Raw genomic sequence first — 27,170 nt, forward strand, 5'->3', positions numbered from 1 at the left:
TTATTCTTGTATGTTTCACTGACCACATATATTTAGGGAATGTAGACCATTCCTTTGGGGGAAATTATCATTACATTGGCTACATTATTTGTCCCTATCATAGGACTGTATACAATGAAGCACTGACCCATCCACATATATATATATATATATATATATATATATATATATATATATAAAAATGGTTGCACCGACCAGAGGGGAAAAGAAATCATACCAGTATTATGTTCTCGACTTCAAATCCACAGTGACATTTCATTCATAATAATGTAACATGAACTTAAACCAACCACACTGACAAAATTAAGAAAACTTATTGCTAATAGACATCCAATCACATTGCTTCCAGTCAATACATTTATCAAATCACGGGACCTGGTGCATCGCTGTATATTTAAAAATGGGCCCCTTGATGTGTGTTAAATACAATCCAATCATTTTCTTTTGAAGAAAAACAAAACATGAGGACTCATCCACTGCCCTTTCTTTAAAAAAAAAAAAAAAAAAAAAAAAAAAAAATTACGATCTGCCCTCTCTTTTTCCAAATAGCACCCTCAGAATCAGTTCCTGGAGAGAGGACTTAGGAGAACATCTGAAAAGTTTGTAGACTGGCAAGAGGTGGGAGTGTGGGAATGTTTAGGTATACATGTCAGGGTCTCTTGGCCCAGTCTATTAGAGATGTTCTCCAACTCTCTTCCACAGAGCATTCATCATTTCTCCCATTCCCACTCTTCCTACAGTAGGAGTCAGTCAGGAGTCACTGTCCGAGCCGTTGCTGCTGTCTCGACTGATCTCGATCTGCAGCGAGGGAAGGTTGTCCAGCCGGCTTTTCTTCATCTTGTTGGACTGCTGCTCCTTTTGCTTGATCATTGCTCCCCACACCTTCTGCAGCTGAGTGTCATCCTCTTCGTTGTCATCTTCATCTCCGTCAGACTCCTCATCATCTCGACGCCTTATTCCTCTTGAGGAAGTCGCTCGAGAAGAAGCCTTGTCATCGTCTCCACTGTCCTTGTGAGATGGGCCGAGACGACTCCACAAGCCCCCTGAAAACACAAATACTGTTAGTTAGTATCATCAAATAATGTATAGAGAACCAGAAGAGCGGCGGCTTCACGTGTACCTGTTTTCTTGTCTTTCGAGGACTCTGCGTAGAGGCTACGGCTCTCGTGTTTAGCTACACCGAGACGGCTGCGCACGTCGGTCAAAGGCTCTCTCCGAGACACTGCGTTTCTAGAGATGACGGGAGAGACGGAGCGACGTCTCTCCGGAGAGTGTGGTCTCTTTCCTAATCTCTGTCTCACATCTATGAAGAGTAAAACAAACAGATGCATCCTTTCATTGCCCACATTTGCTCGGCTAATGGTCAAACTTATAAAGCAAAGCTGTGGATTTTAATTCATCTGCTTATGTTATATTGGTTATAATATTTCTAAGACCTTCACAAATAAAACTAATAGCTTGTGTCCATAAAGGACTAACTCGTACAATCTCGAAAATAAATCATGTATCTTAGATTCTTTTACTTGACTGCACAGTCAACAGCAAATAAGGGTAAAATAAATAGTTTAAGCACATTATATTCAATATATACATATGCACTGAAATTGATTTATGCAATAATATATAAGTGCATCTGAATCAATATTGGATTTTACTGATATAATTTTTAAGAAACGCAATAAAAAGATTATTGCATCGATACTAGTAAAATCTATAAACTGAATGTCTTCAAATTATCTTAGACCTTCCTGTGACAGAGCGGCCCAGAGAAAAGCCACAAGAGTTTACTTTGAATTAAATGCCAGAAAGAGTTTATTGTGTAACCAAAATACCAATAATATCAAGAAAAATAAAAAATAAAAAACAGATGCACTCTTACAACCATCTAGATAGAACGTATTACAATACAAACGCCATAAGGTAACATTGGTCATAATTCAAACAACCGCTTGTCATAAATGTGCGGTATTTATTGATTGCGAACTGCTTTGAAACCGCAAACCTGTAGAATGTGCAGTGCTGCGTTATTACTTTGAATATGCAATAATTTAAAACAATAATTAAGACTTTTGTTCAGATCAGTGGTTCTCAATTAGGGGGCCTCAGCAAACTGCAGAATGACTTAAATATATTATAAAAATAAAATATATTGATATATAATATAAATCTCAAAACAAAACATTAAATTAAGATTTGTATGTTTTTATCTCTCAATAACTAACCAGTCTTGCCGGTTGTAGCCACTGGGGGGCGTGATCTCTGTTGAGAGAGTCCCTGCCTCTTCTCCTCCAGTAACTGCCTCACATCGGTCACTTTGTCTGATGTAGATTTGGACGAGCCTCCTCCTCCTCCTCCTCCTCCTCCTGCTGCTGCTCCTGCTCCTCCTCCTTCTCCTCCACCACTACCAATGCGACTCCTAACACTGCTACTTGTTTCGGTCCGTATGGAGTTCCTAGGAAAGTGGAAGGGACAAAATGTGCAATTACTATCAAGACAATCAAACTCATCATGAAATCTTTTCAGCATTTACATCCAAAGGATAAATCTACAAGGGATAAAACTCAAATCCCCAAATGTAGCAACTGCTTGATCACTTGGACTTACCGGAGACTGCGAAGGTTGGTTTCAACCTCGTCGGCATACATGGTCATCTTCATGCTCTTTTTAGGAGAAGGCGTTGAGATCATTTTCAGTTCCAGATCGTAGTCCATCTCGTCTGAATCTGAAGATGCGGGCGACGGGCTTCCTAAGCGACTACGCACACCTCCTTCCACAGGCCGTGGTCCCCGTTCTCCCCGATCTTTGTACTCCACCACTCTATCATCAGCATCCATGTCTTCCTCTCCATCCTCATCCTCTTCTTCTTCTTCCACTATAGGCTCTTCTGGCAGATTCACCAGGTCAGCTGATAAAAGAGAGAGAGCTCAAATTACAGACCAAAGAAAAAACATAAGACAAGGATGTTTATCGTTTAAAGGATTTACCAGAGTGTCGATGAGTGTAAGGGGGGGTGTGTCCCATACTGTCTCCAATCAGAGGCTTTTTGGTCTTCAGAACGTCACGCTGGATTCTCCGCGTGTGATACCTCCGTTTCCTACAGAAATGGACACAATTCCAGAAAATGAACAAGTAACCCCAAGAAGAATTTGGACTTTAACCATTTAGTTAGAAGTAAATTGCAAAAATGGCTCAGAAAAGACAAGTGACACTACCATTTAAAAGTTTGGGATCAGTAAGATTTTTTTTGTTTTTGAAAGAAGTCTCTTATGTTCAAGTCAGCGTTTATTTGATCAAAAATACAGTAAGAACAGTACAAAAATATTTATTTAAAGTCTGAATTTTCAGCATCATTACTCCAGTCTTTAGTGTCACATGATCTTTCAGAATTCATTCTAATATGATGATATGCAGCTCAAGAAACATTTCATATTATTATCAATGCTGAAAACAGTTGTGCTGCTTAATATTTTTGTGGTAATCATGATACTTTTTTTTTTTACAGGATTCTTTAGTGAACAGAAAGTTCAAAGGAACAGGATTGATTTGACTTTATAAATGTCTTTACTGTAACGTTTGATCAATTTAATGTGTCCTAAATAAACGTGCTAAATAAAAGTTTTAGTTTTTTAAATGAAATTTTATCTTTGCAGGCAAGTTCTTCTTACCAAGAGTTACTTAAGATGCCTTTCATGCCGCCATAATTTGGATTCCCATATTTCATGTAGTACCGACTTCTCCTAGCTGCACCCAACTCCTTTTTGTCATCTGAAGAAAAATAACAGTTAAGAGTGTTGACATGCAGAGATCAGTCTGTACTTTATCAACGTGATCAGCATAAGGGGCTTTCGCACCGGGTAGTTACAGGAACTAGCCACCGAGAATGTCCCCCTTAGTATACCATTAGTTATAGGAACTATGAAAAAGTTCCTCTCGACTAATGAAGAGCTCTTAACACAATTCCTTCTATTGTAAGGGACACTTAAGTATGTTTCTCACCTTGGGTGGCAAAGCGCAAGAGCAGCTTGTTGCCTTTGAAGGGCTTGGTTGTAGGCCGCAGATCATTCCGGAGGAGAGATTCTCGCTCTGCTTGGGACAGCAGGCTTGCCTAGGACCAAAAGATTTAATATAAGGTACATCCCCAAAAAACAACAAAATATGAAAACTACCATTGAGAATCTGACTAAAAGATGTGACCAGTTTACCTCAGCAGTGTCCTGTGTTTTCTTTTCTGTCTCTTCCTCAATGTCGCTAGCTTTACCCTCGCTGCCATCACTGCTCCTGCTCTTATCCACTTTCACCACCTCATCTTCATCATCTACCTCTCCTTCCTCCTCCTCATCATCCTCCTCCTCCTCATCATCATCATCAGAGCCACGGCTTCGCCGAGCTGTTCAGCAATGGTGTGACAGTTTTGTTTCGCAAAACTTAGAACAGAGATCAAGGTGACAATGAAATAACAGGACAGACAAACCTTTCTCCGGCTGGACTGGAAGTACAGAGGGTTTCGAGCTGTCGGTGTTTGTGACCTCTTCTTTGTCTGGCAGCCGACTCAAGTTAATGAGAGCTCTGGTTGAAGTGATGTCGTCTAGCCACACCACGTTGCCTGGAAACAGTGTGATTTGACTATGAGTACCACAATCCAGCCTTAAACAAAACTTTACCTGTTTTCAATTCAGAATTTGGATGCATTCAACATGTATAACAATGGCGGCGGGGTAATAATATCCATGAGGCTATACTTACAGGAAGCGTCATCTATCCACTCGATGTGGGCAGGTGGATACTCTTTAAAGTAGCCAAAAACATCTTGAGTGCTCATGTCATCGACTCCAGCCATGTATAGGGCTTCCAGACGCACATTTGGGATCGCTAAAGAGAGAGTACACGGTCCACAAGAGCTTAAAGTCTACTAAAAATGAGGGAGGGTAAATGATGAGTGAATGTTCATGTCGTTCCAAACCTGTATGACTTTTTTTTCTGTGGAATACAAAAAATGTTTTTAAGAACGTTCACACTGCTCTTTTCCATACAATGGAAATACAGAAGGGTAAAGTGGCTCATACAACGTGTGCACTATATTTTAAGCCACTCGTTTTGGTACCTGAGACTCACAAGCTGTTTGAGAGGTGGCTTTATGTGCGTGCCACTTTTCGGTACACTCTTGCCACAGTAATCGGTAAATCAGTGGTGCGTGCTTTTGGTGTAAGTGCGAAACCTGTGTGAATAAGACAAATTATGCATAACACAAGCACTATTTAACTGAAGCGAATGAGACCAGGGGTGTGTCACTTCGCCATCGGAGAGAAGAGAGCTGCAGCTGGCATCGGTGAATTGATACTGCAGAAAAGTAGTATTTCAATATCATTATATTACATATAGTTAGAAATATCGATATTTTTGACAACACTAGTGTCTAATTAGGTTTGTTGTTCCGAATGTTTTCAAGGTGGTTCCCCCGCGGTTTACTTTGCCCTTACAAGTATTACAAATTGCTAACTTTGTGTCTTCTTCACTCACAGGGAAGAACTTCCAAGCCAATTACATGTTTATATGCTGCCGTGTGAGTAAGCATGGCTGTGACATTGCAATTAAACTTTATAATAGAGCTGCAACTAACGATTATTTTGATAATCGATTAGGTGGCCGATTATGTCTTCGATTAATCGGATTAAAAAGCCCCTTTTTCTTTTATTTACAAAACACACTATTACACTTCCTGGCCAAAGCTGTCCTTCAAACAAATGTGCCAACTGAATGCTATGAAAACATAGTGAATATATCTATGCTATGTAGCCTGACTTCATCATACACATATTCTAGTCAGAATGTGAGTCTGATACTGCTCCATAGGGCTTTGATTATGAGGCGTGTCTTAACCGAACCAGGAAAAAACAACAACTCTGCACTCAATTGGATAGACCTACAACCAATCAGAGCAACGCAGTAAGTCAGCTACATAGTTTCAACAGAACTCAACTGCACGCACGCTGGAAGAAGTAGTAAAATAATGAGTGTTGCTTCTTTTACTTGGTCCTCCATGAGTGCGACAAAAGGAGAAACCACAACGACCACAGGGTTTTCATTGCGTCCCATCTTCTTAGCGACCATCGGAGCCAGCTGATAAATTAAACTTTTGCCGAATCCCGTAGGAAGGACGGCAAACACATCTTTCCTGATCGACAAATGCCTTGATTGCAGTTCTCTGTTCGTCTTTTAAAATGAATGCGCTGTCGATTTCTTTTACAACAGACGCGATAGCGGAATCTACATCTCAGTTCTCCAGCGGCAGTCATCTGTGAGGGAAACTAGTTCAACCCAAGCGCTCTTTGATAACGCGATGATTACGTAACTGCAGATCATCTGTCCATCATCGTATAAAGCCCGCCCTGGCAATTTGATTGGCCAGACTAATTCTGAACCGATCATAATTACTCCTCAATGGATCGAGTCCAGACCGAACTTCCCGACCAAAAAATGTTGTGGGCGGGGTTCGGGCTGGCATCCAGGCTATATGCTATGTACAAAAGAGCTATAAAGCAAAAGTACAGTTTAAATCCCTACATTAAAAATGAAGATAATAATAAAGAAAAACACAAACTCAGTGTTAACAGATTTTCCTCAGGAACACACATTCACTCTGGACACGGTAACAGGCTGTTACTGTGATTTCTTTATCCTTGTAAATGTTAGAAACATCTTACATTTATATTCAATTACACACAGTCATCCCTTTACAGTTACCACTCTCATAAAATACTTATTACAAATACTTTAAGGTTTTAACAGATATTTCAGCTAAATTAATATTTTTGCGATGAATATTAATTATCTTCCTCTGTAATGCGCCCTTGCAGTAAAGTCTGAAGTTAAAAGCAGACTGTCAGGACGAGCATTCTTGCAAAATGGAAAAACTTGCGTGAATTTGTAACGTTTACATTTAACGAAACCGGAAAAAGTTTTGCGCCGAGGAAACATCACACATTGAACAGCACCAGTGTTGCCAGATTGGGCGGGTTCCCGCCCAATTGGGCGGTTTTGAATTTGATTGTGCGGGTAAAAAAGGGTTTGGGCGGGTGGTCAAAATTTGGGCTGGTTTGGGATCATTTCCGCGGTTTTCAAACATCTACATGTTAAAGTCTAATTGGTTAAAAAAAACGAAACTAAAGTGCATGTAGTCCATAAAATCAGTCATCATGACATTATTGTACACACACGCTCATGCAGAGTCAGCTGGCGTTAGTGTTGACATCATAGACGAGCACGCACTTTTAGCCAATCAGCGATCCGCAGGCAGACGCGATTGAGCGCGAGAAGTTGTAGCTGTATATTTAAGTGATCGCTAAGGCAAAGTGACATAGCCTACTATACAAAAGAGTGTACAGTAGTGAGCAACTCTAAAAAACGCACACGTGGAAGGAGAGCACTCTATGGTGAATATAACTCTGAGAGGAGAGCACAGTTGAATGACTTGGACAGGAATCGTCCCATATTTGATTTCAATTCATGTCATATGTGCACACTAGCCTAACCAAACATCTGCAACTTTACACCATCCAGACTGCACTCTTCTTGTCCCTGACAGCTGCTGAAAAAGGTTTGAATCAACGATGAACTTTGACTGCTAAATTCTGCGTTATGTTCTGCAATGTGTACTTCCGAGGGTTAAAGTCATCGGTTCATTTCTTGATTGCCGTTTTGACAGTGTCCACCTGGACATTTTAGTCATATTGGCTAATTCTCCCTAATTATTGCCCTGTTTTGATCTGTTTTGCTGGAAATTTTTTTATTATTTTTTTATCATCGTTATTTTGTTTTAAGGAGATACAAATTGTGCTTATCAACCTTAAATGACATGGTAATGAAATTATATCACATTATTTTGGCAGTAAAATTGAGCGGTTTTTTCTTGTAGTGGGCGGGTTTTGGTGAGCTTTTGGGCTCCCAATCTGGCAACACTGAACAGCACGCGCATCTGTCAAAGCAACTGACAGGCAAGCCACGTTAAACATTACGCTTATGCATTAGCTTAAAGCTTATAAATAATTCTCATGTTTTGGGTAGCTTTGATCACGCACCTATCCCACAGCAGCTCAATATGTTCACCCCACTATTTTAGATGCATTTTTTTTGTCCATAGGAATGCGTTATTATTCAGTGCTGTAATTTGTCGCGACTGGTGGATATTTTCAGTGCACGGTGGACAGACGGGACTAATCAAAAATGACATTCGTTGTAGATGATTTTCATTATTGATCATTATCGATAAGTTGTTGGAGCCCTACTTTACAACGTCAAAAAAGAAGAAATGAAACGTGCACAGTGGCGGTCTTAACATAGAGGCATAGGTAGGCGGCTGCTTGGGGCCCCCTACCAGCGGTCGTAGTAGGGGGTCCCCCAACCAACCTAAAAAAAAATAGAAAAGAAAAGAAAAAGCCCCTTATCATCATGAACGCTTCAAAAGCATAGTAAATGTTATTAATATTCTTAAGAAATACGTTGAAATGTTGAAGTAGTAGTTAAAATGTCCAGTTCATGGTTATCTGTCCCTACACATAACACCCCCTACTTTCACAATAAAATGGACTAGTCCGTAACGGTGCGCAGTGCGAAACCGCGAAAGATAAACATGACAGGAGGACTGGGAAGTACACAACGAAGCAAGACGAGTCTAAACCAAGCGGCAACATTCTAATCTGAAAAATGAAGCCTACCCGGAAGTGCGAAAAACTGCAATACATCGAAAATCCGCTAGAGGGAGGTCCCAAAAGGGAGCAAATCTCCATAGACCCGCATGTTAAAATGTCAGTTTTCACAGCATAAATTCATGTTTTTACAGGTTGGTCCCATGGACTTTTATTGTATTTTTCGATAGGTTCCGAGTGCCTGACAACTGTGAGGGGGGTGAATTTTTTTCTAACTCGGTAGTTTAGATCGTATTTAGATATAAAATGTATGACAAATAAGCGCGTGATCGACAGCTGATAACGGGCTGCGCCGAGTGGAATTCCTGAAATTTGACGTCTCGGCCATGATCTGACACAACTAGGGGTGTAACGATTAATTCGTTTTCTCGATGCATCGATTACAAATCCTGACGATGCAAATGCATCGATCTTGAAACATGTATTTCGAATCGTGAATCGTTTATTTCGGTCAATATTCGATTTAAAATGCTAAGAATCTAATAATTTGCGATTCTATATCGATTCAGTGCTTTAAAACATATAAACATTAAATGACTACATGCGCGAATTAATGAGGCGTTGTGCGGCGTCATTTCGCGTCCTCACAGCTCTCACATACTCGCTGCACTCTTACCATCTTTCACTGGATTTCGCTCGCGCTCGGTCCCATATAGCTCTCATCTACAGATTTTTGAGCAGTCGATGTTTGAGCTCTCCTCGGGACAGCCATTGGTGTTCACATGAGCAGATGACAGCTCTCTATCGAGAAAGCAAGCCATTGATAAAGCTGCCATATCATTGCGTGGTCACTGCTATGAAACAACGCGTTCGTTGCGTGGAAACGTCACCGTTATTTTCTTTAAGTTAAGATACTGAAGTTTTACGGAAATGGGTCATACCCGTCCTGAGCAGTTAAAGTAAAACCCCACTTATTCAAGGGTGCGCATTTATTACATGGAAAGAGAAAACGTATAATAGGTGTCTAAAATGCACACGCTTCCGATTAATCATGAATGATGAATGAAATGTAACTTAATGTCGTTAAACTGAACTGATAAAATAACTACAACATTAATTACACTGAAATAAGAGCGCGTGGTTTATCCATCAATCAGATGCGCATTAAAGTTGCATTCGTAATCGTTAATATAGCACAAGTAGACAGCCGGCGCGTTTTCTTTCAGAATCACAAGGAAAATGTTCAGTCGGATAAAGAGAACAAAGAGTAGCTATTCCATGAGGAAACGTTAGTTAAGGTTTAGTTGGGAAAGTTCATGGTATTTTTAGTCTCACAATGGAGGATGTTTAATGTACCAGGAACACTTTAAGGTTGTGTATCCATTCCTACAAAATAGTTTGCATGATGAACTAACTATACTTTTAAAGCCTTTTTAAATCTTGGTTTACATTTTTACAAATGCTAATTTATAGGCTTTGGAAATATTTTTTTATAATAATAGATTCATTAAAAACTAACATGAACTAACGTTAACAATAGACAAAATGTCGTTGGTTTTTTTTTCTTCCCCACTCTCTGACCCCCGAAGGCAGCTGTATAATTCACACCCTGACTAAGACCCATTGGGGGAAGCATTTAAATAATCCTATGAATGCATATAAAAAATTAAGAATCGAATCGAATTAATCGAATCGCATCGAATTTTAATGTGAATCGCATTGGATCGAATCTTTCTGAATTTGCAAAAATCGTTCTTGAATCGAAAACCTATGAATCGTGAATCGAATCGATTCGCTGCCTACCCAAAGATTCACAGCCCTAGACACAACACATCATACCACCTCTGTATCCTTTCTGAACATTTGTATTTGAAATATCGTAAGATTTTCCAAGATGGCACCGCCCATACCCCCCACAAACCGCCTCAAAACCGTTCTTCAGAAAGTCTATGGGTGACGTCACAGACGCTTTGTCCATATTTTTTACAGTCTATGGTCTAAACGCGAAAATGAAACGAAGCGGCTCAAAAATGACAAACTTTTTTACGCCTACTGTTGGGGACACATGCCGCTACAGCAGCAGCTGTGAAGTGACGCTAGTTGAGGATAACGTCTATACATCCTGTTAGACAGAAAGGGCAAAGGTAAATATGACATTTATTATGGGTTTATCTGATGATTGTTTTAAGTTCACGTAAATTAAAAGTTGTTATATATTTTTTGAAGCCTAACAAAATGTAATTTTTTGGCTTTCAATTACACTGTAATGTTGGATGGCTGGCTATAATTAATGCTTAAAATTAGGGGAAAAAATTCATTTTTATCCAGACATCAATAGCTGTATTAGTATCAGTGACACCGACCTTCATTCATAAAAAGATGCCATTAAACAAGTATTTAAAATATACTGTCTTTATGTTGTCTCTACATTCATTTGTAGATTAACTGTGAAATTATTACATTATAAAATATATAAACTAATACAAACCTATAAAAATGTTTGTTTGTAGAATGTTTGAAATGTCAATCTCATGTGCAATGCCAATTGCAACCTCACTCACTCATTCAAAGTCAATTATTCATCTAGGCAATATTTGCGAAGTATATGGCTGTTTGTGGGGGTTTACCCTAACTACTTGTCTTGCTGGTTATATTGATATTGATTTGATCTTAACATTTTGGCAAAGACAGGTGTTATCTGAAACCTTATTCTCTGTTGGGGAAGGTTTTTTTTTTCTCCTCTCCAACCTTTACTTCCCCGTAGATTAGCTTTTCCTACCATTCAGTCTGTAATTTTTTTTTTTCGTTCTCATAAAGATGGGATGGGATGGGATGGGATGGGGGGGGGGGCGCCCATATATACCTTCGCTTTGGGCCCCCAATTTGCTAAATCCGCCACTGAACGTGCACATATGAATTGTTTACAATAAGACCAATATCATGCCTTTAGTAAATGGATAGAACGACATTTAATATCATGTCACATTTAAATCAATTGTTGGGCTACAGCTGTTTAAGATTTCTTACCTTTTTTCAACACATCCCGGTCCAGAACAACGTTCTTCTGCGCCAGATTTTCCTCTGCGCTAAAATGAAATCTTCTTGCTCGCTTCTCCTTCTTCTCAATGGCCTCCTGAACACGTAAAAATGTGGTGAACAACAGGTACATTACTAGGCCGGCTAATATATTCACACATTCAGCTGGCACTTACCTTAGACGTGACATCGATTCCAGTGATAAAGGTTCCAGCCTTATTTTCATAGCGTCGGCTGGTGTCCTGTGGAAACAGTTAACGTTAATCATACAGAGATGCACGCGAGCAGCAAATACAGCAGAATGTCTTCACCTCAGTTTTTGATTCAAGATGGTCACTTTAATCTGCAATATGGGTTTGGTTGCACTGTCATATACAATCAGAATAATTGATCAGTAGACATAACAGTGCGCCAAATGAAGTCTGTTAGTCTTAGGAAACTTGGGCCAGAGATTCACATTACTTTCACAAGATCATACGAAAACACACATACTAACGCTATATTTTATGCAAATAGTATAACCCACCATAAATCCATTACCATAACCTTTTCAGAAGCAGGCTAAGTGCTGCGACGAACCCTCGCTCTGAACTAAACACAGCATTGGCCCCACCAACGGCCGGATCCTGTACTACGCGAGGCCGTGGTTTGAAAGAGGCCTACGGTTCGGAATAACTCACCGGCAAAAGCTCCTTTAAACTTCGGCGAACAGGAATGGACTCCAGCTCTCCCTCCTCCACTTCCATGGGCTCCGCTTCCCGGGCATCTCGATCCGAGTCTGATTCCGATTCGGACTCTGAACGATCGGACGCGCTTTCGGACTTCACTGACACCCGCAGGCTGCGCACCGCCGCCATGATCAGTCTTTAAACGAGCTAACGGCTAACTCTCTCTCAATGAAGGGAACGGTGCCTCGCGCTAGCTGTGCTAAGTGCGTTTGAGCCTCGCGACACACACACACACACACGCTGGCCAAGAGACAGTTGCTGCCAGTTTGTGACACGCCCTCTTTCACTAAAGCAGATTATTATACATTCCCTAACATATTATGGGTGCAATGTGTATGCGATACACAGGAACAGGATCCTTGGATTAAAGAGTAGAATCGGTATAATTATCTTTCCAGTCTGCTAGTAAATGGTAATTAATCAGTTAAAGTAAATTACATTTAGTGTTTATTAGAATTAATTTACAGGTAGCCTTGCTTATGTATTAAAAGAGCATTCATAATAAGCTTTTCTGTCACATACTCACATTGTTCATAGAATGATTTCAGGGGCCAATAGGATCCGATATAATAATCAGGTAAATGAATAAATCAGGTAAAATAAGCCATAAAAATAATCAATCCACAAACCATGCTTTTCGTGATGGAACGTTTTATTTCACTTTCTTTGATGGACAAACAGCAGCACCCACAAGTATTTGGATACTTTAAAAAAGTATGTATAAATAATTTTAATAAAGCATTTTTAACTATATATTCAGGGATTTTGAAACTGAGGTCCATCATGAGTCACAAGACGGGTTCTAGGGGGTCTGTGGAAAAGTTAAGAGAAAAATGTAAAAACAAAGTTTACATTTTATTGTTATTACCACCTTACTTAATGGCATTCATACAGTTTTAAATGTGGCTTAAGCATCCATGTAATTTTTGGGGCCACTGCATGTCCGTACTGTCATAGATCACTGTTCATCAGATTGTAAGTCCCTGCCATACATATTGTTGAAAAAAGAGGTAAGAGACCCAGTGCATTATGATTATACAGTCAGGGGGGCGAGAGAAGCTACGAATAAAACAGAGGCTACAATATAATCAACACCACTGCAAAAAACAATATTTTATTTAACAAAATCAACTTTTCCCTACAGAAACCTGGTAACACTTTACAATAAGGTTTCATTAGTTAACATTAGTTAATGTAGGCTATTAACTAACATGAACTAACAATGAGCAATACATTTGTTACAGTGTTTGTTAACTAAGATTAATGAATGCTGTAGAAGTATAATTCTTAGTTCATCTTAACTAAAGTTGTTAACTAATGAACTATTATTGTAAAGTGTTACCAGAAACCTTTACATGTGTAGCAGTACAATCATAGAGAAATAAATTAACACTGTTCGTTTTGTTAAGCAAAGAAACAAAAAAATGATTTGACTTAAAAACAGAATGGAAAAGTCTTTCTTAAATTGTCACATGCAACACATCTGAGCTATTTGTGACAATAAAGATGTATTCTTCTGCATTTCCTTCCATGAATATACACAATAAATATACACATAAGAGCAATCAGTGATTTTCTAATATGTACACATAGGCATCAGTCATGGAAGTACCCATTTAAAAATAAGAGGTTAGTACACTACACGTTTTTTTTTTCTTCTAATAATATATATTATAAAAAAACTCTTCAGGGGACACAGTAATTACATCTCCAAACAACTTTAGGTCATTTTTTTAAGGAATTGCACAAGTTTTAGATTTACAGAGGAAGGCAATGCTGTGCTAACCTTTTATTTCTCAAAGACAAGTGACTGATTTAGTAATGAAATGAATGTGTACAATGAATATCTGCTGTGGTCAGTTTCATCAAACTACTGTATATCCAGTCCTGGCAGTCATTCACACTGTTCTCAAAATACTGTGGAGTGATTCAGGAGCTGGGAATTTTGTTAATTAAAAAAAAAACTGTCATTTTATTATTATTATTGAGTGAGAATAGTTACTATTATTGAACTACTAATCCAGTTTGTATAAGTTAGTATTTTATTAACTCTTTTACAGTGAACGACTTTCTCAAAATGTGCAAAATCAATAAATGTGCCAGGTCAGCAGCAGATGACAACCTGCGGATATAAGTAAGATATAAGAGGAGATAAGTGCTTAATCCTGTGATGTTCAGAGTGGAGCGCAGGAGTGATGTGTCCCTCTTTAAATTCCCTCCTTCTTTCCGACAGTGTCTGATCTTCGGTGCTGATCCATTGCTTTTCTAATTAAATGGTGAGTTTAAGGTGTTAGTAAATACCAAATAAGAAACATCATTTTGACAATAACATAACAGAATTATGACTTATGAGAGTCATTTTATACTGGCCATTACAGATATACTCAGAGCCTGCGCCACAAATAATCATTATCCATCACTCCGATGATACATTTTCGGTCACGCTCTTTTTGAATCCATCAGTAAAATATTGTAAAGCGGGGGTATTTTTAATGTGACTTTGATATCACAAGACCTTCTGTGGCAAGAGCTCTTTTAACCAAGTTCTGTGTTGTGGATTCTTGTTTTTTTTTCTTTTTATTATTTTATGCATTTTCTTTTACTATTTCCAGTGCTGTAATTATGATAAATCTGCTTTTTTTTTTACATAAACTGGGGGTATTGATAAATTTACCACAATTAATTTAGTATTTTAATATATTAAACATAATTTTATTCATTTAAAGCTGCAGTCCGGCTTTTATCCTCTTTGTCGCCATCTCTGTTCGAAATCTGCAATTGCAGTCATTCGCGGAATAATCAACTTTACGTGAGTTGTACTTCAACACCCTCGACACGGCACAGCGCGGATGAACACAATGTTTGAGGAGACTGTGTGAGGCTGTCAGTCACCGCGCCGGTGTGGATCCTGGCATTCAGAATCACAGATTATTCTTTTTGGAAGTGTGACCAACATAAGAATTTTCACCGGAAAATGTCATCTGAACTACAACCCGAATTCCGGAAAAGTTGGGACGTTTTTTAAATTTGAATAAAATGAAAACTATAAGACTTTCAAATCACATGAGCCAATATTTTATTCAGAATAGAACATAGATAACATAACAAATGTTTAAACGGAGACATTTTTACACTTTTATCCACTAAATGAGCTCATTTCAAATTTGATGCCTGCTACAGGTCTCAAAATAGTTGGGACGGGGGCACGTTTACCATGGTGTAACATCTCCTCTTCTTTTCAAAACAGTTTGAAGACGTCTGGGCATCGAGTTTATGAGTGTCTGGAGTTTTGGTGTTGGAATTTGGTCCCATTCTTGCCTTATATAGGTTTCCAGCTGCTGAAGTGTTCGTGGTCGTCTTTGACGCATTTTTCGTTTAATGATGCGCCAAATGTTCTCTATAGGTGAAAGATCTGGACTGCAGGCAGGCCAATTCAACACCCGGACTCTTCTACGATGTAGCCATGCAGTTGTAATAACTGCAGTATGTGGTTTTGCATTGTCCTGCTGAAATACACAAGGCCTTCCCTGAAATTCGCTCTGTGCACGAGAAAAATGCTAACTTCCGGCTTGAGGGTGGAAATTGGGTACTTCGTTTCCGGTTGCCGTCTTGTTTACATCAGTGGACCGGCGTTAAGTTAGTTTAATCGTTCGCAATGGACCTAAAACATAAAAAAAAACCGATTCACTTTTCAAAGGGCAGTCGGTGGTAATACCATAATTCCTCAAATAAAAGCTGGGGCCTTTATTTACCTAAACTGCAGAAGGTAACAGGCTTTTATTAGAGGCAGGCGCTTTATTTAAAAAAAATCTAAATCAAATTTCCGTCTGGGTTCCATGCTCCTCAAGACAATTTCGTTTTCATTAAAGTTGTTGAAAAGACCGTTACACTAGCAGCACTAAATTATATGTGTGTTACATCTATTGTCTACTACCATCTATTGGCTGTACGTTACGATGAACTTGAATGCATATTAGGGGATGTTTACACCTGGCCACTTCATGTGTTTTCTCAGATCGGAAAGCTCTCTGATTTATCAAAACAATTCTACTTAAATCTGCTCACAAATGCGTTTTCGCAAAACGGATATAAATCTTCAATTCCCACGCTATATGCGGATTTAATGGAGTGGACGTCACCGAAAGCAACAGATATGAGCTGCATTTGATAGATCAGCTCATTTCTAAATCAAAAGACCGCAATAAGCGAGAGCGGCAACAAGCCTGGTAAGATCATTTCGTTTCTTTACTTTTAATGATGAGGAGAATGGTCTGCGACTTACTTTCACTTTAATTTGCAATAGTTTGCACGTTGGCTTTATGGATAGATGCTCGGCTGCAGTGATGCGTGTTGCAGTAGCGTTGTCACATCTTGCTATAACATTACATAGCCTATAACACGCTCTCACACTTATTTTTTAGCGTTTTTGGGAGGAGTAAAATTTAGATACGTGGTTTCAACAATCAGATGCATTTGATTTACACTTGTGCAGTTTCGTCTGGAATCTCGTCTCAGATCTCCTCCTGAAGAAGTGGTTTGAGCGATCGGATTTAAATTGTCTCGAATGTGCTTCGGATGGCATTTATACATGGTCTTTTCACGATCAGATCACAGAACACGCATGAAGTGGACAGGTGTAACATCTCTTCAATGAAAGTCATTTAGGAGATTATCCACACTAATTTTCCCCCGGCCTTTATTTGTCCGCGTTGATCACGCACCCGGCCATTATCAGAGGCCCGGCGTTTATTTGAATACCGGTTTTTATTTGAGGAATTACGGTAACCAGGCGCTGCTGCATTGTGAAAAGTAAACAATGTTTAACGTTACTTCTACGTCGTCCATCAGGCTACCGGAAACTAGACACCCCCTATCGGTTTCGCAGCCGGAAGTAGCATATGCTAACGTGCACATAGTCTATAGACGTCGTCTGGAGGGGAGCATATGTTGCTCTAAAACCTTTATATAGCTTTCAGCATTCATAGTGCCTTCCAAAACAAGCAAGCTGCCCATACCATATGCACTTATGCACCCCCAAACCATCAGAGATGCTGGCTTTTGAACTGAACGCTGATAACACGATGGAAGGTCTCCCTCTTCTTTTGCCCGGAGGAAACGGCGTCCGTGATTTTCAACAAGAATGTCAAATTTGGACTCATCGGACCATAGAATACTTTTCCACTTTGAAATAGTCCATTTTAAATGAGCCTTGGCCCACAGGACACGACGGCGCTTCTGGACCATGTTCACATATGGCTTCCTTTTTGCATGATAGAGCTTTAGTTGGCATCTGGAGATGGCACGGCGGATTGTGTTTACCGACAGTGGTTTCTGGAAGTATTCCTGGGCCCATTTAGTGATGTCATTCACACAATCATGCCGATGAGTGATGCAGTGTCGTCTGAGGGCCCGAAGACCACGGGCATCCAATAAAGGTCTTCGGCCTTGTCCCTTACGCACAGAGATTTCTCCAGTTTCTCTGAATCTTTTGATGATGTTGTGCACTGTAGATGATGAGATTTGCAAAGCCTTTGCAATTTGACGTTGAGGAACATTGTTTTTAAAGTGTTCCACAATCTTTTTACGCACTCTTTCACAGATTGGAGAGCCTCTGCCCATCTTTACTTCTGAGAGACTCTACCTCTCTAAGACATCCCTTTTATAGCTAATCATGTTACAGACCTGATATCAATTAACTTAATTAGTTGCTAGATGTTCTCCCACCTGAATCCTTTCTAAATTTCTTGCTTTTTCAACCATTTGTTGCCCCCGTCCCAACTATTTTGAGACCTGTAGCAGGCATCAAATTTGAAATGAGCTCATTTAGTGGATAAAAGTGTAACATTTCTTTGTTTAAACATTTGTTATGTTATCTATGTTCTATTGTGAATAGAATATTGGCTCATGTGATTTGAAATGCTTATAGTTTTCGTTTTATTCAAATTTAAAAACCGTCCCAACTTTTCCGGAATTCGGGTTGTAGTAAGAAATATCCACTTTTGTTTTAGTTCTGACATTGCAGTAAATCGCGCTGATTAAACCTAACAATCGCTTATAAGTTATCATATGACGCAAAACCGTGCAAATTATACTTTGTTCTCAAATTGTTAATGTTAACAACGTCAGCATTGCGTGACTACATGTAATGTCCTTCCGATATGTATCCTTGTTTTCGCATGGGCCGGTTGCAGTCTCTTTTTTCTGTAGCCACTCTGAAGTCCGAACGAAGTCTTTTGCATTTTACAGCGGGTGAATCTGTTGTCACTGGTGATTGTCGTTTGAACCTTTCTGGATCCGCCATCAAATTGATAAGTTTAATTATATCAAGTGCTGTGAGAAAAGGCTATAAATCTCCACCTCCAACATCCTCACACGCAATATAGCGTATACTAGCCGAGACTCCTTCTTCATGTGTACAGATGTGACGTAATGACGCAAAGACATGCTCGAATCTCCCGCGGAAATCCACCAGTACCACTGGACTTAAAAACATTATTACAAGCTTACCGCTTTGAATCGAGCTAAGGCAAGCAGATAGTTTTGAACACTGGCTGGTTATGTATTTTCTCAAATATGTATTTTGGATAATTTTTAACCCAAAAAAAGCTACGGACTGCAGCTTTAAATACTTTCAAGTTACCCTAAAGCCCTCTTGAGATTTTGCTGAGGACCCCTAGTGGGCAGCGAGCCCCTGTTTGAGAACCACTGATTTAATGAATAATATTCAATGAATTATTCCACTGGAATTCAATAGGTGTCATCCCCCAAATTTTAACTCAAGTGTCTGGTCTTTTTTCACTTCTAAAAAAATAATATATATGTTGAACAAAACCATGTATCTGTAAAGGTTTTTAAATTTTTACATTTTAAATCTGAAAGAAAATTACATTTAAACTAAAATCTAAAAAAATGTTTTAGTATTTAGATTTCAGAAAAAATTAGGTTTACAAATAACTTTAATATAGATAATGCTATAACATTTTCTTTAATATAGATAATGCTATAACATTTTTAATCCATTATTTTTAACTCAATACAACCTCACTTCAAAACCAGACATTGCAAAAACTGCACAAAATATTTGTGTGAGATTATAGTATGCTTTCCTTTATCTTAATGGATAAAATATGATATTTTTAAAGAAAATTGTTAGAAAAATGTAATTATCATTCACTGTTATGAAATATACCGAAAATTATAGAATGACCAGTCTTTATACAAAATAATAAGTAGTAAAAAAAGCCGTTTGATGTACTCTTCCTGCAAGATAATGGGCCAGATTTACTAACAGTTTGCTCCAGTGCAAACCCTCTTTTGGCGTTTAAAAACTACTGTCAGGATTTATAAAGACAAGCAGTGAAAAATTGGCACTGAAAAGGCGTGGCCTTATTTTTGAGGCTGACCTTATTGCATTTGCATTTGTAGGAGTTTCCATGTCTGATGCAAAAAGTATTTAAATGAATCACGCAAGGTGATTTACTAAGGTTTGCGCTCATCAATGTACTGGTGTTTGCGCCATTATTTAACACCCAATAAAAGCATGTCTTAAACCAGACGCTAATTTGCACTGTTCTTGGTAGATTGTGTTTGTCATTATGAAAATGATCCGGCTGCATCTGTGTTCTTTAATTTGCGTGTCGTCAGTAGATCACAAGCAGAACCTTCCACTCCCATCTGTGCTTTTATGGGATTGCACTAATTTGCCCTGTTTAGTAAATCTGGCCCTACATGTGTTAATGACTGTAATTTCAATAGTAACATACATACTCACAATGGTTCTGGTTGTCTTTGACATTCTCTTTGCTAATGTCCCTGTGAATTAAGAGTTCAAAGTTACCTTTCAGTGGTAAAACTCCTCACACTAAAACACACAAGCAAATGGAAAAACACTACAGAGGATGACGAACAATGAAAGAGCAACACTAAAGTCATAAAAGAATGAAGTCTTACAGCAGCGGACTGGCTCAATCGGTCAAAGCGAAACTTCAGATTGGATCTGGGTGAAGTCTTGTTCTTAAAATCTTTTAGTAGGGAGATATGCATAAAATGATACATTAAGCTGTAAATATTAAATTCAGAGTTTAAATATGAGAAAAGAGTCTCGGATACCTGTTGGACTGCGGCACATAATGACTGGCGTTCCTGCACCCTGCCCCTCTGTGCTCACAGAGCCAAATACGGGCGAGAGACTGGGAGATATGTGGAGGCTGCTCTGAACACGACACAACACACATAAAGTCAGCATGAAACGGAAGTTGCCATAATCTTTTTTCCTTATTGTGACATTCTCTATATCTGAGTGAAACAGCTTGTCGAAGTAGAACATCGTTGTGGTTTGCTATTGCTGTGATGTCATGTGAGTGACAGGTTGTCCCGCCCTCGCACCAGTGAACACATCATCAGAGAAGAGATGTCGTTGCAAGAGGGAGGGGAAGTTATTTTGAATAAAGATTACCAGGGCACATCAATTATGTGCACGAAGAAATTATTTATAATAAATACTGCAATATTCCATAAAAAATAAGAATTGTCGATTTTGATTTCATGGTGACTTTAACTTACTGAACATGTTAGTCTGCCTGAAGACACATTTACTTACAGGCTCTTTCTCCTCCATAGTCTCTGTGTCTCCTGCAGCACTACTGAAGCTGCTGGTGCTAGAGGAGGAACGAGAAATATCTGGTTTTGCACCGGCCTCTTTCAGCTTGAGAGGCGGCCTGTTAAAACAGAGAGACGAAATAAAGAAAGTATTAGTACCTATTAAGAGTATGAATTTACTGAATACCAGTGGTGAAACTTACCTCTCATTGTTCAGGATCTCTGGAGAGCTAGGATTGGACGACGTCTCTGATCTCACTTCCTGTGAGAGATGACCGCTATCTAGACTTCTCTGATCACATAGGACACTAAAATGACAGAAAAACATAATTTGATCATTTAGAGCAGGGGTTTTCAAATGGGGGTCCCGGGGTGGATCTCAACCAGGGGACCGGGGCCCACAAGGGGGTCTCAAGATGACTTAATTATTTAAAATAAATAAAAACAAGCATTAAACTAAAACAACAATTAAACAAGCAAAAAAATAAAAATCAAGATATTTCTTAGTATTTGGTTATTTTTATAATGAATATACATATTTCTAGTTATTCCACTCTCTAAAATATTTTTTGGGGTAGAAATTCTGAGGGGGGCATGTAGGACACTGGACCATTTCCCCAACAGGGGCTGTAATGGCATCACATTCTAAAAACATAGACATTAATATGGAGTTGGTCTCCTCTTTGCATCTATAACTGGGAAGGCTTTCCACAAGATTTTGGAGCGTTTCTGTGGGACTTTTTGCCCATTAATCTGGTAGAGGATCCGATGATGGACGAGGAGGCCTGGCTTGTAATCTCCATTCCAGTTCATCCCAAAGGTGTTCAATGGGGTAGAAGTCAAGGCTCTGTGCTGGCCAGTCAAGTTCTTCCACACCAAACTAAACCAATGTCTTTATGGACCTTGCTTTGTGCACTGGGGCACCGTCACGCTGGAATAGAAAAGGGCCTTTCCCAAACTGTTCCCACAAAGTTGGAAGCATAGCATTGTCCAAAATGTCTTGATATCCTGAAGCATTAAGTTTACCCGTCACTAGAAGTAAAGGGCCTATACTGTACATAGTCCAACCCCAGAAGAACATCCCTCCTCCACCAAACTTTACAGTTGGCACAATGCAGTCAGGCAGGAAACGTTCTCCTGGCATTCGCCAAACACTGACTCGCTCATCAGATTGCAAACCAGAGAAGTGTGATTCATGACTCCACAGAACATGTTTCCACTGCTCCAGAGTCCAGTGGCGTGTACTTGTTGACGTGAGGCTTCCATGAAGCTGCTCCGCCATGGAAACCCATTCCATAAAGCTCCCGCCGCACAGTTTTTGTGCTGATATTAGTGGAACTTTTCAGCTAATATGAAATCAGCAGAACTTTGGTGACTTTCACACACCATGCACCTCAGCACTCAGTGACCCCGCTCTATGACTTGACATGGTCTATTGCTTCATGGCTGAGTTGCTGCTGAATGGATGAATTTCATGAACTGACTTATTGCAAAGGTGGTATCCTATCACAGTACCACACTTGAATTCACTGAGCTCTTCAGAACTACCCATTTTTTCACAAATGTTTGTAAATACAGACTGCATGGCTAGATGCTTGATATTATACCCCTGTGGTAATGGGTCTGAGGTGTGTCCCGATACTTTTGTCCATATAGTACTTTTTGTCTATATACATTTAAACTATTTAATTTTGTTGATTTTATGACATCATCTTTATAATAAAATATAATACACAGTATGCAATTTGTATACATAAAAATATTTAGCATCATAAAGTTTGAAAACCCTGTGGCACATTGACTAACTATATACCAAGAGATATTTTGGCTTATTATATGTCATTTTTTAAACTATCATATTTGAGCCTGATTTATATGTATACTGATTACAAATCTGTAAGTGTTGATTTTTTGTGTATTTGTCAGACCTGCGTGTGTGGCGCTCTGACTGTCCATCCATACTGGTGTGCAGCCGTGGGAACAGCCCTGAGCGTCTCTTCACCGGGCTCTTCAGAGGAGACTTAGCAGCCTCAGTATTGCTGTGGATCAGGCCGACCCCACTCAGGCTGGTGGGAACGCCCCCTCCCGCCGAAGAACAGCGGCCATGTTTCTGGGAGCCCACCATTGTCTCCATAGAATGACTGCGGACACGCATCGCCCGCTGAGACAGACAAAAAGACGTCAAAGGGATAGTTTGCCCATGTGAATATGACGGTTGATCTTTTTGACTTTACCTTAATAGACTCCAGTATTCCTCCATGTCCTCCGTTCTCCATCCTCTCTTCATCTGCGCTGAGCGGATGACCCAGCATTGCCTGTGTGTGCTTGTGTAACTCATTATGAAGGTTATCTAGCAGTTCTGTTCGTGTTCTTTCCTATCACACAAACACAAACCATTACACGAGTTAACTATTGAGATTGACTTGTTACATTTGAGGTCCCAGAGGCCCTTAGGCATAAAAAAAAAAAAAGTTTGGTTCCGGTTTGTTGTCAGTTGAGGTCATGGGTCGGTAGGGATTTTTTTTTTTTTTTTTTTTTTTTTTTTTTTTTTTCAGTGGCAGCAAGGGATAGGTAGGAAATTATTCAGGGCTCGACCTTAAGCCTTTTCATGTGCTTGCCCTCCGAACAAGTAAATCTGTCATTCACATCAAAAAAGTTGCTTGTTTCGGATTTTTTTAAATTTTATTTATTTATTCTGAAGCAATATTCTCATCAGTGTTCAATCAGCTTTGATATTTAAATTGGCATATTGTAATATCTGCACCTTTGAAGGGCATCCCCTCCCCCAATCTTATTAAATGCCCTATAGTGTCGTCTTATTCTAAATAATTGAATTTATTGATCAAATTTAGGAATTTAAAATGAAAGATGGAGCATACTGTTACCCTAGGTAGGGCTGATCAAATTAAATAATTTACACTGAAAAATTACAATTGCATAAAATAATGTTATGAAATTGATTTAAATGTACAAATAAGAAACATTGGAAAGAAGTATACTAGGCTACTTATAAACATAACACTAAACTGCCAATAGGTGGCGGCAGGCGGCCGTATTAATGAGTGAGTCATTGATTCATTAATTCAAATGATTCGTTTAAACGGTTGATTCATTCAAGAATGAGACAGATGTTAATGAATGGGTCATTGAATCTTTGACTCAACCGATTCGGTCAAAATGCAGAATCATTCAGTAATGAAAACAGGTTGAGTGTTCCTGTGAGATGCGCCGTGGTTCTGCTGTGATTTTTGTTTGGAACTATTTTCGCTGCAGAAACAGCCAATATTGCATCTAAAATGTAAGTGACTTAATTTTAACTGTTTATTGAACTGTTGTAGGAAATCAATGTCACATTTTCAATCGTGATATGGTATTCAGGAAAAATAATTGAGGCTGCTTAACACATATGTTAAAATATAGAAACTCCACATTTAGATTTTTTATAGGCAGTATGTTGTTAACCTGTGTGTGTGTGTGTGTGCTGCGCTCATGTGTGTAGATTTCTCCTCGAGAGGCTGCGCGAGCGTCAACAGCGCAACCTCACCGTCAGCAGGCTAATACATCCACAATCGATCGCAACTTACAATAAATGTAATAAAATCAGAATCATTCTCTCGGTTTAGTGATTCCCTAGTTATTTTTTGTTTGTTATTGATGTTCTAATCAGGCTACTTGTCCGTTCGGGCAAGTAAAATTCTCTAACTTGTCCTTCAAAAATCCATTTGTCCCGGACAAGTTAGACGGGCTCTGGAGATACGAAGCGCGGCAGGTTAGAGTGTTTTGGATTGCATAAAATAATAAAAGAAACGAACAAATACATGGCGAAAGAAGTGGTAGACAGCAGAAGAGGGTATTGGGATTTGGGATGATTTTTAATGAAACTTGGGAGGCGGATGGAGGTTCACTCTTTAACGCATCATGTGGTGTGTGCGTGCCTATGAATGCATGCATTTGTATGTGTGCGTATATGAATAAAAGTGTCCTAAATGACAACAAAAAAAAAAGAAAAAAAAAAGACTTGTATATGTATTATAGTTCAGTTTGACGAACGATGTGTGAACGACCATGTAGCTGCCTCGTTTGTTTTGCTGGAGGACAGGCATCTTGCATCGCGTGCTATAAAAATACGGTGCTGTACAAAAACGTAAATTATAGTTCGCCTCAAAGTTTTTTATTTGTGTATTTATTAAATTTTATTATTTCTTACCCAAGCTCATAAAATAAATTTGGGTCGCACATAAATTGACAGGGTCGGTCGGAAACCGGAACCAAACAATTTTTTTTTTTATGCCTTATTACAAACACTACTGTTCAAAAGTTTGAGGTCAGTAAGATTAGATGTTTTTTTTAAAAGAAAGTAATACTTTTATTCATGTTTGAAATTTGAAGTCTCTATGACCTAAAATGTAACACTTTTAAAGAAGGTCGTTTGAGAGAGTTATCATGTTTGGTTTATAATCAGTTATTGTAGGACTTGGAAAAGAAAAGAAGTATCAAGTTATTTAAGTATTTTTTTTCTCAAGCTATTAAAAGGGCCTTTGGGTCTCTGAGACCCCCAATACAACATAATGACTAAACAGTCAGAGATTGTGGCAAAGCAGAAACTTATGAACAGCAAAGGCCTGATACGTACATCAGGACTGTAATGCGGTAATAAAGGATGCTCTATTGTTTCCTCACCTCAAGCTTGGCAAATCGGTTTGACCTGTAGCACGCCAACTCTGCATTGATCAGCTTGGTCAGCAGAAACTCTCTGAATTCTGGACCCTAAGAGAGAATAGAATGACACCGCAAATGTAACAAAGATGCAAGAACTGCCTTAAAAGACAATGACGTGACAAAATCCTGCCTGCAATAACCTAATGTGTGCTTCAGATAAACAATAATCTTGACAGGAAACTGTCTGCCCTAATCAGTATTTCCTTTGCTTTCACATAAAAATATTCATCCACAAAACAAGATCAATTTACTAGGCAAAAAGGCACAGAGAATATACTTGGATTTATACTGATTAAATGATTTAGTGTGGCAGATGTAGTGGTGCACTAATTTACCTTTTTGAAGATGGGCGGATTGGGAAGCGGAGGGCCGAAATGTGGCACATCATCACGTGCTGTGACAGACACCTGCACCATATAAATACAATTCAACATTCACTATAATAATTCAGTACAATAATGTTCCATTTTTTAACATTAGTTTAATACATTAGTTAACATGAACTAACAATGAACAGTTGTATTTTTTAGCTAACATTAAAGGGGTGGTATAATGCCCTTTTCACAAGATGTAAAATAAATCTCTGATGTCCCCAGAGAGTGTATGTGAAGTTTTAGCTCAAAATACCCCACAGATATTTTTATATCGCATGTTAAAGTTGTCACTTTTTGAGGGTTAGCAAAAACGCATCGTTTTGTGTCTGGCCCTTTAAATGCAAATGAGCTGCAGCTCCCGACACAGTGGGCGGAGCTTCAAGAGCTTGTGTGTGTGTGTGTGTGTGTGTGTGTGTGTGTGTGTTAGCAGCTCCGATTACCTCACGCAGACACACGCTAAAATGTCAGAAACTGCCTTTTATGTTTTCAGACAAAGATGGAGAGACTAAGAAGAAGTGACAACATGTAGAATGCAACAGGACATCTCTGAATGGTTAGTTGATGAATTTATGTTGCTGATGTGGAGTTAACTATCTTAAATTCGCATATTCTGTCAGGATAATCTATAAATCGCTTGTATAGGAACTGTTGTGAGATGCACACAGAGTGACTTTCTATTGCATGTGAAAAGATGGATGCTACAGTTTGAGCTGACTCACACAAATGTGCTTGACTACAGCAGCTCTTCCTCTTCTCAACATGGACTGTTCCCGGGGGCGGGGTTTATGTCAATTTTAGGGTTAGTGATGTCACTAACCCGGGAGGAAGCTCGTGTAGTTCCTACCAGCCTTTTGTTGTAGTCCTTAAAAAACGATTTCTTTAAAAGCAAATATCTCCCTTTGCTTTGAACTTTGAGAGTTGTAACTTTGCAGATGCTGTTTATGCTCAAACAGCAACATTACACACTAACTAAAGTTAGAAAAGTGAAATCATAATCAACCACCCCTCTAACAAAGATTAAAGGGTTAGTTCACCCAAAAATTAAAACTCTGTCATTAATTACTCACCCTAAT

The 27,170-nt window shown here is 39.0% G+C and overlaps 2 protein-coding genes across 7 annotated transcripts in view; both read right to left on the reverse strand.

Moving 5' to 3' along the window:
* Positions 1 to 251: 251 nt before the first annotated feature.
* Positions 252 to 12,631, reverse strand: ncbp3 (nuclear cap binding subunit 3). Of its 2 annotated transcripts, XM_056262084.1 has the most exons (14): positions 12,359 to 12,631; positions 11,855 to 11,920; positions 11,670 to 11,775; positions 4,744 to 4,869; positions 4,472 to 4,603; positions 4,203 to 4,387; positions 3,997 to 4,105; positions 3,666 to 3,765; positions 2,985 to 3,094; positions 2,605 to 2,905; positions 2,400 to 2,452; positions 2,223 to 2,366; positions 1,121 to 1,303; positions 252 to 1,043 (listed from the first exon to the last, which is right to left on the reverse strand). In XM_056262084.1, the coding sequence occupies exons 1-14, from the start codon at positions 12,533 to 12,535 to the stop codon at positions 751 to 753; spliced, it is 2,085 nt and encodes a 694-aa protein (XP_056118059.1). In that variant the 5' UTR covers positions 12,536 to 12,631; the 3' UTR covers positions 252 to 750. The 2 variants fall into 2 exon arrangements, with proteins under 2 accessions (XP_056118059.1, XP_056118058.1); XM_056262083.1 differs by having other exon boundaries at positions 2,223 to 2,452.
* A 971-nt stretch (positions 12,632 to 13,602) lies between these two features.
* rap1gap2b (RAP1 GTPase activating protein 2b) overlaps positions 13,603 to 27,170 on the reverse strand; it is a 52,049-nt gene continuing 38,481 nt past the window's right edge. For 2 of the 5 annotated variants that reach the window (XM_056262080.1, XM_056262078.1), the window contains 11 exons: positions 26,059 to 26,130; positions 25,685 to 25,771; positions 23,239 to 23,379; positions 22,933 to 23,165; positions 21,208 to 21,312; positions 21,006 to 21,123; positions 20,516 to 20,618; positions 20,357 to 20,427; positions 20,178 to 20,218; positions 14,051 to 14,671; positions 13,604 to 13,982 (listed from right to left, as the gene is read on the reverse strand). In XM_056262080.1, coding sequence (XP_056118055.1) covers positions 20,210 to 20,218; positions 20,357 to 20,427; positions 20,516 to 20,618; positions 21,006 to 21,123; positions 21,208 to 21,312; positions 22,933 to 23,165; positions 23,239 to 23,379; positions 25,685 to 25,771; positions 26,059 to 26,130 — 939 coding nt within the window. In that variant the 3' untranslated portion in view covers positions 13,604 to 13,982; positions 14,051 to 14,671; positions 20,178 to 20,209. Of the gene's footprint in view, positions 13,983 to 14,050; positions 14,672 to 20,177; positions 20,219 to 20,356; positions 20,428 to 20,515; positions 20,619 to 21,005; positions 21,124 to 21,207; positions 21,313 to 22,932; positions 23,166 to 23,238; positions 23,380 to 25,684; positions 25,772 to 26,058; positions 26,131 to 27,170 lie in introns of all 5 variants that reach the window. The other 3 variants (XM_056262079.1, XM_056262082.1, XM_056262081.1) reach the window with 3 other exon arrangements.

This window comes from Rhinichthys klamathensis, unplaced genomic scaffold, assembly GCF_029890125.1.
Source record: "Rhinichthys klamathensis goyatoka isolate OS25496 unplaced genomic scaffold, OSU_Roscu_1.1 h1tg000191l_1, whole genome shotgun sequence".
NCBI lineage: Eukaryota > Metazoa > Chordata > Actinopteri > Cypriniformes > Leuciscidae > Rhinichthys > Rhinichthys klamathensis.